Source organism: Apostichopus japonicus, chromosome 17 (genome assembly GCF_037975245.1).
Source record: "Apostichopus japonicus isolate 1M-3 chromosome 17, ASM3797524v1, whole genome shotgun sequence".
Classification (NCBI taxonomy): domain Eukaryota; kingdom Metazoa; phylum Echinodermata; class Holothuroidea; order Aspidochirotida; family Stichopodidae; genus Apostichopus; species Apostichopus japonicus.
The window spans coordinates 25,286,631-25,303,681 of NC_092577.1; the positions used below are offsets into that span (position 1 = coordinate 25,286,631).

At 42.1% G+C, this 17,051-nt stretch overlaps 1 protein-coding gene across 1 annotated transcript; it reads right to left on the bottom strand.

The window, feature by feature from the left end:
* Positions 1-1,123: 1,123 nt before the first annotated feature.
* Positions 1,124-9,950, bottom strand: LOC139984230 (uncharacterized). The gene is made up of 3 exons (XM_071998050.1): positions 9,283-9,950; positions 8,581-8,723; positions 1,124-7,460 (listed from the first exon to the last, which is right to left on the bottom strand). The coding sequence occupies exons 1-3, from the start codon at positions 9,451-9,453 to the stop codon at positions 7,187-7,189; spliced, it is 588 nt and encodes a 195-aa protein (XP_071854151.1). The 5' UTR covers positions 9,454-9,950; the 3' UTR covers positions 1,124-7,186.
* Positions 9,951-17,051: the final 7,101 nt, after the last annotated feature.

A 17,051-nucleotide genomic window follows, 5' to 3' on the forward strand; every position in this document is an offset into this window, starting at 1 on the left:
AAAGGCCTGGTTAGAGGAAACTCAGCTCTAATCGCTTGCATCAATGCTGCCTCAAAGTCAGTCATCGTCTGTCTTGGAGCGAGCCTTCTCCCTGTTGCAGCAAGGACACCTTCCTTGAGAGATTGCAGCATTACTTCATAGTGTACTTGTGTTTTTCCACCAAGAAGGGCCATACCTAATGGGATAATCCACTGTGTGTATTCCTATACAGCCCATGCATGGTAACGATCTGACTGTACGGGCGAGGAGTCGTCCTGAAAGTTCCATCGAAATATAATGTTTCGGATTCTTGCATAGCGATTAACTCGTCATCTGTGGCAAACACTGCTACACCTGCTTCATTGTCTAGAAGTAGTAGTCTCCTTTGTCCATTCCAAGACTCTGCCCACATGCCGTCTATTTGGACATCAGTAATTCGCCTAGGAATTGCTGGGCAGAGGGCCGAACGGACTCGTTGCAGCTGGCTTCTGATTTCTACAAATGTGAGTATATCTGGTGGAGTGCTCTATCCATATCAATGTTGTATGCCCTCCTTGTGGTAAGAGTTGGATCATTTCTGACCAATGCAGCTGCTTCGTCAACAAATTGTCTGCGACGGATTTGTTCATCATCAGGGGCATGGGTGTGTTCCCCAAGTGGTTGTCCTTGAATACGAATCTCTGGATTTGCATGATTAACGTTCAAGCGGTTTGTTATGATTGTATCACCACAGTTCGGTCTCGCACATCGCCAATAGATCCGAGTCTGTGAACTGTTGCTACGGGAGTATCTACAGTAGATCAATTTAAAGAGAAAGAAAGAGAGAGAGATAAGTTTCATTAAAATTTTCACTTTCTACCATTTATCATAAAGTGATTTAAATATTTCAATGACTAATGCAAGCCTCCACACAAACATCATTTTCTACTTGCCCTACTTGTTAGGGCAGCAAAATCATTACAGTTCATAATTTACTTGCCCAAACAACAATAAGGGGTTAATCAACGGTCTAGCGTGCGTTACTCACGAGATTAATGCACGATCGGGGGATAATACAAGCGATGCACGAGGGCGGAGCCCGAGTGCATCCAGCGATAGTATTAACACCCGGATACACTACCATTTGTGGGGAAAAACTCATAAAACAAAACATTTTTGGTTACATATAACCAAAGATTTATTAAAGTGATGCCCCGTAATTTTACCGTGCGTTACTCACAGGATTAACCACGGTCAGCTGACCTGAATGGACCAATAGGATTTAGGAATCTTTACTAAGTATGAATGAATAACAATTTACTTGTACAATAAATAAATGATGTGAAAAAAAATAGTTGTGCAATTTTGTCTCATTTCTTAATCTGTTGGGAGAATTCATACATGTAGGTGGGGTCAGAATGTAATTGTGAGTGTAGTGGGATAAGTTATCTAGGTTTGGTCCATTCAGGTCAGCTGACCGTGGTTAATCCTGTGAGTAACGCACGGTAAAATTACCGGCGGATGAATACAATTGCTACCATACGTAGGTACGGTACGTACCGTACCTGTTCAATACAAGGTCACTATGTTATTGTATGACTGTATACCGTACGTACATGTTTGTCCCTAGAATGGTTGCTATGGGAACCAGAAGCTGTAGGGTATTGATATGATGAAGCCAACTAGTAATTGTTTTTAGTTCCTTCTTATTGAGACCTTTCAAAAATAGTTTTATGGCCGCAATATTGCCAAACATTAGTTAAAATCTTACGGGGCATCACTTTAATAAATCTTTGGTTATTTGTAACCAAAAATGTTTTGTTTTATGACTTTTCCCCCACACAAAATGGTAGTGTATCAATGAACGGGGTTAATGAACGGTCTAGCGTGCGTTACTCACATGATTGATGCACTCCGGATGTTAATGCTATCGCTGGATGCACTCGGGTTTCGCTACGCTCCGCCCTCGTACATCGCTGGATTATCCCCCGATCGTGCATTAATCCTGAGAGTAACGCACGCTAGACCGTTAGCCGCGAGATCGCGCAATTTGATCGCATTTGGAATGAACGATTAGTAAAAAGCCACTTGCGATTACTATTTTTTAGTTATCCCGTCTATAATCCATAAACATCTCGTAAAGGTCCTTGTCAGCCTTTCCTTCTATGAAATAAGCGAATGAATAAATAACAATTTCTTCCACATGGTAGCCTAACACCACACAAAATCAATGAGAAATGTAGCTAAGCCTAACCATCTGTTTATTTGCTGAAGTTGTGACGCAGTTATAAGACATCCATGGAATACTTTCGTTATTGCTGTTACGTTCGACCACATTGTTGCCTAACACCACACTAAGTCAATGGGGGTAATGTACCCTAGCCATCTGTTTATTAGCTGAAATTGTGACGCAATTATAAGATATCCATGGAAAGCTTTCGTTATTGCTGATATCTTCGACCACATGGTAGCTTAACAACACAGTAAGTCAATGGCAAATCTGCCTAACCATCGGTTTGCATTTTTTTATTTAAAAGCAATCACACTTTGCGTAGGACTCGAGGACTGCAAGGGTAATAAATTAGGAACCGGGAAGTATCGCGTCGGGCCGACGGTACCTTCGTTATTGCTGTTATCTTCGACCACATTGTAGCCTAACACCACACTAAGTCAATGGGAAATCTGCCTAACCGTCGGTTTGCCATTTTTTTTTTAAATAACACTTTGCGTATGATTCAGGTAATAAATTAGGAACCGGGTCGTATCGCGTCGGGCGGGTACCCGGATAACCCGTGCAAACACTACTATATAGTATATCTTTGCGTTATTAAGATATGTATAAGATTAGCCTAAAACCTCGGCTAATCCCTAATTTCTACTCTTAAGTACACTACCCACTACTACTAGATCTAGCCTTGTAGGTTAAACTGGTGCAGGGGCTTGTTTCATCAGTTCATGATTGAAAGGGTCTTATCTGCCCGAGGGCTGAGCTGTGCCCTGCCCCAAGACCCGAAATGCCGACTGAAAAATATATTAATAATACTAATAGACTACTGATAGATCTTGATCGAGCCTAGCGCTAGCCTAGACCTAGTAGGAGTAATACCACTATGCCTAGTAAAGTAGTAATAGCACTACTTGTAGCCCTAGTAGGAGCGCTTGTTCAGAATCATATTCCTACTTTGACCCCCGTCTTATGACTTATAACTCCCGTGTATAGAGAGCTAGGCCTACTAAAAGTAAAACAGTAAAACATACCAAAAGTCAACTAAATATTCATCAATTGTTAAAATGAACTGAAAGTCTAATTTACAACTTGAGAAAATGTAGAGATACCAACTTTGAAGATAAACTATGATTAATTTAGAACAAAACACAATGGAGATCTATACTATTAACTATAGTCTATAGCCTAGCCAACGTACCTATATCCTCTGTAGCTCAAAACTCTCCCACCTCGCCTGTCGGCATTCGTGACAAACGGGATGTTGTTGTTCAGTGCCCGGACGAGATTCGAATCCATCATGATGTCATGAAACGCTCAAAGACAAAGTACTAGACTATATGCCTAAAATAAAAGTTAGGTTTGCACAGGTGGTTTTGCTTCTAAAAGTAAAATGCTAGAAAGAACAGAGCTTCTCCTATCACACTATCACTTTCAGTACGTTTCACACCACGTGCATGAGCCATGCGCGTATAGTACGCAGGGCCTGGGGGGGGGGTTAAAAGCCCCTCAATGTTTCTGTCCCCTTCTAAAAAAAAACCAAGTATGAAGGGAAATGAGAGGGCATAAATAACATTGATTGATTGATTTTTATTCGCCAAGCTTCCAACATACAACAAAAAGAAATATAAAAGAATAACACTTCAAAATTAAGTCTGCTTGAACAGGTCTGGATAAGCCACGAACAGGGGCGGCTATCCCGGGGGGATGGGGGGATCGTCCCCGGCCCCCCGGAAAATTTGAAAACGTGTAACAACAAAAATGTGTAGCAATTAATACTGACTAAATTAAGACTGCAACACCCTTTTAGGCTCCTGGAGGGTTAAGAGCTAGTGCAGCGTTTAGACTAATATATCTTCTCGGTCGCTATAACCTCCCTCGCAGCGCGGATCCAGGGGGGAGGCAGAGCGGGCCTTGCCCCCCCCCCCGCCAAAAGAGAGAGAGAGCGAAAAGGAAAAGAAGGGAAGGAGGAAAGGGAAAGAAGAGGATGAAGAAAGAAGAGGATGAAGAAAAGAAAAGGGGAAAAAGCAGGAGATCCGGGGGACAAAAGGGCCTTGCCTCCTAAGCTGTTGCCCCCCCCCCCTCTCATCAAAAAGTAAGAGAGAAGGAAAAGAAGGGAAAGAAAAAAGGAAAAGAGGAGACGAAGAGGAGTAAAAAAACAAGAAGAAGAAAAGGGGGAAAAGGAGATGGGGGGCAAAAGGGCCTTGCCTCTCCCCCCGCCCCCGCCAAAGAAAAAAAAGAGAGGGAAAGGGAAAGAAGAGAGCTAAAAGGGAACACAAAAGAGGAAGAACAAAAGAAAAGGGTGAAAAGAAGGGGAGATCAGTTGCGATTAATCCGGCCAACAGCGTGTGGATCGGGGGGCGAAAGGCCCTTCCCTCCCCCACCCCAGCAAAGGGAAAGAGGAGAGAAAGGGACCCCCCAAAAAAGAAAGAAAGGTAGAAGATATCAGTTGCTTTTTTCCCGCCAAGAAGCGTGTAGATCGGGGGCACTGGCGTACTGATGGAGGGGTGGCTTTTGGGCAGTTGCCCCCCCCCAAATCAAACGTGGTTTATTTCTAACTCGATACCCGGTGATTTACAAAATGTTGCTGAATTGACATAATTATCCGACATTTTTCATAACTTTTGAGTAAATTCGACTTTGTTATGCGTATGTTGGAAAATGACAATTTCATAAATTTACAGTCAGGCAAGAAATATGCTAATTTAGAGGCCTACATGTCAGGGCCAGCGGAATGGCGGGGCTCGGGGCCTCGAGCTCCCCCTACTTTTTTGGAAAAAGTATATTAAAGAAAAATATAAAAAAAAGAAAGACAGAAAGAAAGAAAGAAAGAATAGTGACCTGCCAGTGTCACAGATTAATGACATATCAAAATACGCTCATGTGACCTTGATTAAATGTGTAAAACCCCAGAACTTTCGGGGGCTCTGCCCCCTTGATCCCACCAAGGGCTATAAGGCGGGCCCCTGGATGCTCAGGTGACGGTAATTTAATGCCTAAAACCCTAACCCCCCCCCTTGTATTTTCATTTTGGTTTGGCTATTTAAAGTAATTGCTTCTTTTTATTTCGTGTGTGAACCTTTACGCATGTATACATATACTTGACTAACTATTATATGTATTTTCTGTCTTTTCTTTAACTTTTCCTGTCTCGAATTAATCAATGTTTAACCTTTTCTGAACCTGCATGCATATTTATGTTTACATTCCGTATTTTTCCTGTGTGTCTTCTGTATTTATCATTATATCATGCCTCCTTGTTGCTCCCATCCCAAAATAGCTCCCATCCCAAAATAAAGTCTCCCGGCATTTTTTGGTTTTATTTTGTTGCACTATACAAACCTTATCAGACCTCCTTACCTATCACTCACTCACTCACTCACTCACCCAACAACGAAAAGGACAAGAAATGTTTGGATTATATTCGAATTGCATTTATCTATTTGTGCGCTACGTGATGCAAAACTTTCAGGCCCCCTACCCCCAAACAAAACACAATTCTAAGGTGCCCCCCCTCTCACCCGTCTCTTGGCAGTAACTAGGCTCATGGTTTAGTCCAACCCCGCTATATAATGTGTAAGTAATATACTAACAGATACTTTCTACAAAAACATTATTGTCGTATCTAAAATAGCAAACTCAGTCCTTAAATAACTTTGATAATGGGCCTGCTTGGTTTACTTAATGTCTCAGTGGCGTAGCCTGGATAAGATCAGTCGGGGGCAGGGTGGTGGGGCAAGATTTCCAACAAGGAGGACAGATTACGATATTATGTGTGTAATGTTTTACTTCGTTTTTCCGTCACCACATGAGCGGGGGATGTCTTTCAGTAATTATCAAAGATAAAAGGTAAAATATAACTACTTTAAAAATAGACAAATATTATGGGCCATGTGTCGCCCCTCCCACAGCTATGCCATGGCCATGAGGGTGTCCTTCACGAAATATTTCCCTTTGTTATTATTACGAATAGCGACCCTAACTCTATATTATGAATAGCACCCTCTTCTCGTTTGATGTATAGCAACCCTCATTTCGTTTTATAAATAGCACTCATTCCGTATTATGAATAACGACCAACAACCTGTAAAATGAAAACCAGAAAGCCAAAAGGCTAGATGTGATTCCTTGACTAACTTGTCGTGTTTACAAGGATATTCCAACTATGTTGTGTAGTCCTGAAATGCCCCCTACATGCTGTAACTTAATCCAGAAAAACAGTCACAATCATCCAATCTATTCTGTAGGTTCAATAAATGACCTTTGACCTAGGGCTGTGCCGGATTGAAGATTAATCGTTACACAAAAGATTAATTGATTAGGAATATCAAGTTCTGATTAATCGAAACCATGAATGGAACAAGTTTCTCGTCTATTTTTCCCATCCCGACCACTGTCAAGACATCACACTGAATTGTGATAGGTGAAACTGAGGCAGTCAGCTTTATATATTACGGCAGTAAAACATGTAATGTGCATGTGAAATTAGTTATGACCAATTTGGCCGTCCATGTGATACAGTATGTACAATTGCCTAACGGAGCAAACACAAGCAAATTAGATTTAAGCGATTATTATTCGTTTTTCAAATCGATTAATGGATTCATCGCGAATGCACATCCCTACTATTGTCACCTCAAATTCCTGAACACCCCGTATGTAGCATTGGTGCCCAATGATACTGACCTACTGTACTTTCCTAGCAACCTGTTCATCACTAATGAAGGAGGTGGTAGCAGCCTGTTCATGACTAATGAAGGGGGTGGTAGCAACCTGTTCATTAGTAATGAAGGAGATGGTAGCAGCCTGTTCATTAGTAATGAAGGAGGTGGTAGCAGCCTCTCCAAAACTAATGAAGGAATGATAACAACCTGTCCATTACTAATGACCTCTTGTGACCTTAGATAACCTTTGACCTGACCCAAAAACAATTATAGAAAACTGACATACCAAGTTGGCATGATGGGTTATAAGGCCAGATTTTACATAGGTACCACCTAATGCTTACCGAAAACAATACTGCAAATCTGGACAAGTTGCTTTATCCGCAGAAAGGCGAAGGTAGTCCTCATCATTGTTCTCCATCTGAAGGTCGTACTTCAGCGTATCTATGGCAGATGATGGCGAATGTCCAGCGCTGAACAGCTCAAGTAGCTTCTCTCTAGTTGCGTCACTAACATCTCGCTTTCGGAAGGTGTCAGCACTTGTTATCTCATGGTTATGATTCCATTTCAAGTTAACAACAGTGGGATGACTTGTAATGTGCACATCTTTCGACCTACAATGAACAGGGTGAGAAAATGAGGGATTACTCCAAACAAGCCAGTGCACAAGTTATATACAGTTAATAATAATAAAGTCTTGGTCAGAGGTCACATCAGTACACATGCTGACATGCACTGCACAGACAGTGTATGGTACAGTCTTTGTAAACCATCATCTACTAGCATCGTAAAACAACTCAAATTCTTCGCCACACAGTCCACGCAACAATAAAGTAGTGAAGAATAGGATGTAATTGAACTGTATGCCAAACAGATAGCATTGTGATGTGATCACCTGAGGGGCGTGGTCTGCAAACTGCTTCGCTGTGAGAATGTGCACTTACAACCATGAACTCATTGAACTGGCTTTTTGGATGAGGTTACCTTTATCATCCTATAGGGGAAATAAATGGTCCAATCAAAGTATTCTTTGCTTTATCAAAAGTGCATACATGTGTATAGCAAGAAGTAACCATGCTAAACACAATTACCAACATCGAGTTCATTTCATGTTTCCCTGTTGAATCAATCATACAATCTGAATACTTATCAACCTCTGTTGACTTTAGGTAGGGCTTTCACTTGGTCACTCAAACAAAGTGACGTCTAACAACTTGAACCAAGTGCTATTCAAGGTGTTTCACATTTAACCAGCAAGTAGGAGAACAATCCATCATATAATTGTACAGAAATGTGGGCAATGCATTCTGTCCTGATGTAGACATGGATGCTGACATGGATGGACAGAGCTGCACAACAGTATGTTATATAGCATACTGTATATGCACAGGAACCTGTACCCACTCAGACAGCCTGCAGAGAAATGACAGCAGCTAATTCAGGGCCAGTTTTACTGGAGTTCCTCACAGGTCCCCAATTAGCACGTGGGTGGAGAGGGACATAGAGATGAAGCACCTTACCTAAGGACACAACAGAAAAGCTGATTCGTCTTTTACAGGATTCGAACTCATAAACTTCCAATCAACAGTCCACACCTCTACCTACTGAGCTAATCTGATGTTCAAAGTTCTCAAGTTCTGATTTATGACAGAAATTTGCAACTGATCACCAGCATCGGCAAAATGTGAGTGGTCCAACATGTCGGCCAGATCGTAAGACTCATCTAAATCCCACCTTTGACGGCCTCGGACATCAGCACAGGGCCTCTTCTTCACCACTATGTAAAACTTGCTAGGACACTTGGTGTTTTTGGAGCCTTTCCTCTGATCAGCTGTTAGGGATCGTGGACATGTGTTATGCTGACAATGCAGATCCACCTGTAAAATAAAATTGAAAAGAGTAAGATCAGGCTTCCGAATGAGTTCCGATATGGTGCACGCTTAATTAATTGCCTTATTAACATTGCCAATGCCAATTTCAATAGAAAGTAAAAGAAAAAAATCCTGGTCAAAGCATTGAAAAGATCATTGGACAATCTCACAAAACAAGATATGGTACACTAGAGAAGCAGTATACTGTAGATGTATTCAGGTAGGTGTCATTACAACTTTGAATTTTGTGCATACATTTTAATATAGACAAGATTCAGTTCAAATCCTTTTGAACTTTCCTACAGAGGGCTTCTGTAGAATTACCCAGCTGGCACTGATTTTCTATTTTCAGTTGTACACTGTTACTAACAAAACTATTGTAGATATATGCAACTGCTATGTTGTACAATTTATTGTAAGGGTCAAAAGGTTTACCCACAGTGTGGCCTATAGATACAGCTATTTCATTCCAAGGTGCCAGCTTTCCAATATGACACATACCCAATTTAAGAGCGCCACGGCCCGCCCAATAACCTTCTTGCAGTTATAACTAGATTCTACGAACCCGGTAGGTATTCTTCTTTCCACAGTGTGGATAGTTGTTGCTGACTCGCCATGTTGAAAATGAGGCATCCTGGAAATTTTTCAACCAGACATCAGTATCATCCTTGGTGTCTAGTGGTAATCGAATGGTGCACTCGATGCTGTGACCATGCTCTTCATAGCTACAAACCATGTACTTGTGGGCCCTCTACCAGTGCCGGGAGAATAGACTAGAATTTAGGGAGAAAGAAAACACATTTTTAAAGAAATGAGTGATTATTTTAATGTGGAGACCAGTGTTCGCGCTAACGTGCGGGATTCACGCACACATGATCAGAACCCCGTTAAGAAATAAATACACTGAACCTGTATGCGCGCGTTTCAGATGGACCGTTAATACGTGCGTATCTGTTTCTCCCGTTACGTGATCAGTGTATCTGTTGCGTTGAATGTGGAATTGCGTGTGGAATTGCTCCAGTGGGACCCGGCTTAAGGGTTTGAACTTACACTTGGCAGCATGGGGGTCTGAGGTTCTCATCTGTGTCAGGTCAAGTGAATGACTGCAAAATCAGAATAAACTCACACTATCCAGGGATTTTAGATAATTGGTTATCCAATTATATGGTCCATACCAGAAGCAATCCTTCACGAACTAATGTTTGCTTATAGGATCAGGGAGCTTTGTTGGCGTGAAAAGGGGGAGGGGTAGGCTGGGTGGGGGCACGGTGTTTTTGTGGGGCACCCACAAGAAGAAAATGCATTGCACAGTCACTGTGTCGATGTACAACAAGCATACAGAAATGCAAAGTAAAGGGTTTGTTCTACAAAGAGGATTATTAATTGCCTTTACAAATATACTTCCTTCGTAGAATACACAACTTTCTATTACACCATCCTACAAAATGCTCATGCCAAGATGTCCAACATCAATTTTTGAGTGATAGGAGTATCATAGTAGGGTAGTGTGATTGACTTTGTGGATTGTCTTAACCAACCAAATCTGGTCATCGTTAAAAATTAGTCCTAAGGGTCACAAGGTCAAATGAGGTCAAAAGGTCAAAGGCGGTCACTAGATGCAGTTCACACAGACGAACACATCAGCTTTTTATTAGGCCATCCCCCGGAGTGTTTCGTTGCCAAGATATATAAGGGTTGTCCTCTATTGACCTTGACCTGACAACAAAAGTAAAAGGGTTCATGCTCAACATATGTGCAACCCACATTCCTGGCATGTACTTTATACATGCTTGCATTCTTTAGATATCGTGCTAACAAGCTTTTGTCTTCCCATGACCTTGAACGACCTTGACCTCACGCCAAAGACAATAGGGTTAATTTTCACCTTATGTGCAACCCACCTACCTAATTTGAAACTTTATACATGCTTGCATTCTTTAGATATCGTGCAGACAAGCTTTTCGGGTTTTTGTCCTTTCTTGACCTTGACCTCACACTAAAAGCAATAGTTTGTCCTCACCATATGTGCAACCCTCTGTTTTGCCCTCTCATGACCTTGACCTCAAACCAAAAACAATAGGGTTTATTCTCAGCATATGTGCAACCAACCTAGGCCTACCTAATTTGAACTTCATACCTGCTTGCGTTCATTATATATTGTGCTGACAAGGAGTGTGACACATACGCACACCAGCGTGACTGCATGTGGGTTCTTTTTGCCTTCGGCAAGAAATCAGAAAGGGGGATATAATCAAATAATTTACTGTTTTTGTCGCATCTGGTGGAATGCACTTGGTCTTCGTAACAAACGACAGCGCGCCTCCTGCCATTGAAGTAGTACGCACTGATTGACTCTCGATCGGGCACAATAAATATTCCAGGCCAACCCTTGGTTAGATGCAATGACCTAGTCTACGGTATAACCTAGGCCTAGGCTAGTCCTTGCCCATTCCGTATTTCGGTACGTTACACCAACCATTAGGCTAAGCGTAGGGGTCACGAAATTTGGTACCACCTATATACTACAGTATTACTACTGGCCTATTACTAGTTTGTAACTTTTACGAGGGTGAGTAAGTGAGTTCATTCTTCATAGTCAAGTTTCGTTTACCTGTAGCCTTGGGAATGCATCCAGGTTTTCATATGGAAAGGTACATGTTAGTTTGCTCTCCGTCATGGCGAACTAGGACTAGGAAGTAACAAAAACTAACAAAAGTTGTGTGATGTGCGAAGCATGGTACAGTATTTGTAACAATAGCAGACGACGACAGTGCATAGGTCATACCAAACTTTCCTGAAGTAGGCCCACTGCACATGTGCACTGATTGAGACACGCCTCCTTTATGGTAATTACCCACAACCATCCTGGGAAAAAATCACGCGTCCTGGAGGCGGTGAAGTCTGACATTCGCCTTCAAATTGAAGGCGAATATCGCCGTTTATCTGGGGCTGCCTTTTTTGGACGCTTGTGTGCTGGAGAGAGGTTTTTCGTTTCGCTGCGTGCGGGTCGTCCTTTTGTAGTTTTTGGAATGTTTGAGTGGGGGGTTGTCTCTGCAGGTCGGCGGGCGTATGTTTTTTGGCTCGCTTGACCTGAGTTTCGTTTGTCAGAATGGGATGGTTCGGTAGTGCCGTTTGGCCGTGACGTTTTGTATCCCGCTTGGCGGGTCACATAAAAAGCACACAATAGGCGCTCCACGGGTCACTTACCGCTTGGTAATCCCTTCAATCGTACCCGCCGATCTTAAAAATTTTTGGTTTGCGGTCTATTTCGGTAACACAGTGATGTGAAGACGCTCTTTGGCGACTGTGTAATTGGCATTACAAAAACAGTTAAACTTATACGACGTACGGCGGTCGGTTTGTTAACCGGTTATATATTCACAAAGAACAATCCATCTTTAATATTCTTAGCTTTAGTTGTTATTTGGCCACAAGTCCTTATCGGTTCTTAAATATGCAAAACAATTTCGACAGTGTTTATCATACACTATATCGTCTTTTCCAAGGTCAAAGATGCACTCCTTTCGAAGGCGATAACTGCTCAATGGCACAACTTGTGTCAGATAATTGCGAAAAGCATATGCCATTATCAGCAAAGTACTCTGACCTTTAGACAAAGGAGCCCCTTCATACAGCAGTTCATCGTTTGGATTTGGCTCATCAGGCAGTTCAGCATCGTAAAATATTTCAACGTCATCAACATCATCCTGAAGGACAGCAAATAATATAAAAAAAAGTGAAATCAACTGATAGCCATAACAGGGAATTCTAAGGTGACATGACTGTAAAAGTAAGAGGGTTTCAAGTAACAGAAACTAGAAGGGACAAAATACAAGCACAAAATACAAAATACATACAAAGTATCACGATTAGTTGACAAAGGATGGAGAGAAGAAAGAAACCAACAGGGTGAAGAGGAGAGGTAGGAGGGAGAAAGGGAATATAAATGAAATGGGTGGGGAATAAACTGCAGAAGGACGAAGACAGTTGAAAATTATGCCTGTGCGACTAGCCATAACGCACCAACGAAGCTCATTTGCGAATAAATATTCCAGACAATGGAATGAGATACCAATACGCATGGACATTAGTGAGCAGGCATCATTTGATGAAAGAATAGCATTTCTTGACTGCGCCATCATTTCTACAACCCAAAGTTCCATAATAGGCCTATGTACTAAGTTTAATTTAAATCAAACAATGCTTAGTCATGACCTCCAAATGACCATAAAATTGTTCAACACCCGATGTTTAATATGTACCAAATTTCATATGTACGAAACAATGTTTTTTTGTATATATTTTTTTTATCATGTGCTTTTTACGTGCAAAGAAACGGACACGGACCAAAGGTCAACAAAACCAAAAACAATCCCAGTCTGTTTAACAACCACCAAAAACCCAACTGAAAACCCGCAAACAGAAATCTCTCACTAACCCACAAATGTATAAAATGTAGCGTTTAACGTGACGTGAAAAGGACACGGACCCAAAGGCTAACAGAACCAAAACAATAAAGCTCCACAAACCAGCCCCAAAAAGTCAACTCCAAACCACAAACAGAAACCCCCCCCAACCGATATTATGTAACGACCACACAAACCCCCCACCCCACACATAACAACTAACTCACTCCAAAATTCATCCGGGGTACGCCGTTCCAATAGCAGACGACAGGCTTGCGCATTACCTGCGAAGTTTTCCCAATACGGGTCTTTTCAAGCCCCTAGCAGTATTCCCCCTTTTCTTACGAGGAAGCAGAGTTCTTAACTCCCCGTCAACCTTCATCGAGTGGCCCTCCCTGTCTGGAACAGGAGGTCCACTAGCGACCATCGTGTCCAGTATAGCGGAAGCGGCTGCGGGTAGGGTGGAAGGGCCACTCGAGTCAATGAGATCAGTGGCCTGTTTCGTCTCATCGAACCAATCGGAGGACTCCTTAGCCACAACTAATAAGGCTGTAGTGCAGTCCTCCATTGAGTCAGAATCTGGGCCACTTAATGTCTCTTGGGCCGGTTGACTCGGAGCCCAACTAGTATCACCGATAGCGGGCGTAGCTACCGGTGAACCAGTACAAGCGGCATCCTGCGCCGCGTGCCACTCCGCTAGTACCATCTCCGCCGTTTTGTCCTGCTCTGCCTCAGTGGGCAGGCTGGCAGTCTCGGCAAGTTCGATCAGGGGAGAGGTCGGACACGAAAGGGGAACAGAGCCTTCACCGGGGCGCTAGTGTCGGACACTGGGGCGATGACAGGAGCATCATGTGATACGGTGTCAGAGGCTGGGACAGGGACCGCTTCAACCACGCCCGTAGCCACTCTCGCGGCGTATGAGCGGTTTGGGCATAAACGGACGAGATGGCCCGTTTTCCAACACGAGTTGCAAACGATATCCCCTTACAGTCGGCCAGGGTATGCCCCAACCTGTAAACAGCGGCTACACCGCTTGTTCGGGCACAACCTGGCCCTGTGCCCATTAGCCCACAAGGTAGAGGGGATATCGGACTTGAGTTCAACTCTAACTCGTCTAGTCCCGGTCTTGACACCCATACATTCAAGGAATTCCGGCTCCTCGTAGCCGGTCACTTTCCCAAAACGCCCCAGTGTCCGTACAACAACCTGTTCAGACATGTCCAGAGGGAGATGCAGGACTGTCACCCACACCGAAGTGTCATACGGTGTGACCTTCAGTCCCTCAACTCCCAACACATGGACGCCTCAGACGCGGGCAGCCTCCGAGGTGACTCGAACATCAAAAACATTCATACCCGGAGAGGTTTACGCTGAAGCGCGTCAACCTCTCCAGGGACCTTTAAACCAACTGAACGCAAAACTGAAAAAAAATTGTCCGGGGACGACCTTAACTCCGAAAAACTCAACAATACGATTTTGCTGTCACGGCGAGCCGCCGTGGCAGCTAGGGTTGTGGCAAACCACGCACCTACAAAAAACAAAAACCACGCAACAAAGCCAAACTACACTAAACAAACTATTGAAAGGCCAACGTAAAAAACACAAAGTGTGTGGTCACGAAAAAGTGGAGAGCAGCCGAAAACACGTCCGCACTCCACGAAAGCAAACTACCAATGTTTGCTGGTTGACCTCAAACCAACCCTGATGACCTCCAAATGACCATGAGTTTTCAGTATCTGATGTTTCATATAATGTACTAAGTTTCTAAATTTCTGCCACCAAATATTGAACACATCCCCCAGCGTCATACCTATCATGGATTTTAAAATGATGCATATGGCTCATTCCATGAAACACAAAGTGTGACATGAAGTTCAAAATTTGAAATTACTTTTAAGGAGTATTCATTGCAATGATTGGACACTGTAGAGTATCTACTTTAATAATAACTGCATGTCACTGCCGTATTGGCACCAAAAGATACGTAATGAGCATAAAGTAACGGTTTATGCTTGAAAATGCGGATGTGACAGAGACACCTTACATAAATTACATTCATCAAGATATGCATCAAGATAAATAACTTCCATTAAATCATACCTGTAATATTTACTACACCTCAAAGTACATTAAGGGAAACTAAATTAAACTTATCAAGATTATGGATAAAAATTTTATGCCAATTTTATTTTTACACTTTTGGTTAATTATCTGTTACAAATTTATGATATGTTAATATATAATGCACACTGTTAAAACAGAGACAAATACCTATATAACTGTTCCTATGCACAACTTTCCAAATGGTCTTGGTATTGTTTCAGTGATAATAGCATTGGCTACCAACTGTATTTGCTAGAAATGACGTGAAGTGAACCCTTCATTTTTAATAAAAGGACACGGTGTCCTGTTACATCTGCATTTAATAATTTAAAATGATCGTAGAAGAGGATATAATCATGCATGTAACAAACAGTTAACTATTGAGGAAGCCTACAATACATGTATATCAAATCACATTATAGGATGGTACATTTTATTTCTAACAAAATTGGCTGTTGCCAACCAGTATATTTATATAGGTAAATTACCCTGTCGTATTGCACAGTAGCAGATGTCCAGCAAGCACGAATGCTACGTCTTCTACATATGGTGAGTATATCCTGCCACAAAGGAAGCTTTATAAATGTTAGTATCTTGATATTAACATATCGCTGTAGTTACACATTTTCCTTTCCAGGTCCCCAGCCCTGATTAGCTGCCTCGAGACCAGACTACGAGCTACATATTAAACCATGACCAGACAACTCCCCAGGGACTATTCCCGGGTAAGGGTGGAAGGGGACAGGGGTTATGTAATAAAGGAATTGTCCAGGAGTAATTGTCTTTCAGGAATGAAGTATGATTAGATTTTATATGGTTACCCAAGTGAACACTCCTTAAAGCAGCATTTTGCGTTTGTCCAGAATTTTTCCCTGTCTATCGAATTTTTATCATAATACCATCACAAAAGACATAAGTCAAAAGACACAAAAGAACTAAGACTTTCTCCTACTTTTTTCCCCACATCGAACGTTAATTAGCAAGTAATTAAGGATATTATATGATTCTGAGAATTGTGTCTCCCAGACACAATCGACATTAGTATTTATCACATGCAGCTCTACAAACCGCCTATTCAAATTCAACCAATCAGTGAAGAGATGTTTATGTATGACTTGGAGCTTAAAATAGACTCAATCATTGGCATGGTAATCCCTCAGCGTCTCTACCGTGAGTAAAGTGTACACGCACGTAAGCCTACTGTACGTAGTACTTAGCAAAGTATTTAGTGTCGTATAATTCGTACATGCACACAATACTATAACCTGGTGACGAAGTGACAAAAGAATAAAACAATGGAGAAAGGCTCAAATGGGAAATATCAATTTTTGAAGAACCTAACTTCACCTGAAAAGAGAAAATGGCGGAAAGCCCAGAAGAAAAAGTGTCACGACACCGTGTCCCTTTCGGAAATCAATGGGAAAGATGGAGGGAAGTGAAGAGGAATTTACATCTCAAGAGTGATTCAGAAGTCACTCGACTTCTACTCGACAGGTAAGCAAAGGATAGAATTGTTCGTTACAATTTTTGTTTACATGATTTAACGGTACTTCTCATTATCGGTGAGAGAAACTGAGACCGAACCTCTGCCTCCACTACAGTATCTGCCTCCACTACAGTATCTAGCTTAGCCTAGGCCAGTATAGGGGCCTATACTAAGTCTATAGTACTACTAGTACAGTGTACTTAGCCTATTATTTACCAGCACAACCAAGGCCAGTTACGCTAAACGATCTTACTTTTCTTACGCCGACGCATAGATACTTTACACTAGACTTTACAAGGCATGGGCTATGATGGCAGTGATTGCATATGCAGTAGCCGA

What these genes read in the sequence shown, in the direction of transcription:
- LOC139984230 (XM_071998050.1), bottom strand. Translation starts at nt 9,453, where the DNA reads ATGGTTTGTAGCTATGAAGAGCATGGTCACAGCATCGAGTGCACCATT. An exon ending in GAAAGAAGAATACCTACCGG is followed by an intron (nt 8,724 to 9,282) that starts GTTCGTAGAATC and finishes TTTATTTTACAG; the next exon opens with GTGGATCTGCATTGTCAGCA. An exon ending in GATGTCCGAGGCCGTCAAAG is followed by an intron (nt 7,461 to 8,580) that starts GTGGGATTTAGA and finishes TGTTCATTGTAG; the next exon opens with GTCGAAAGATGTGCACATTA.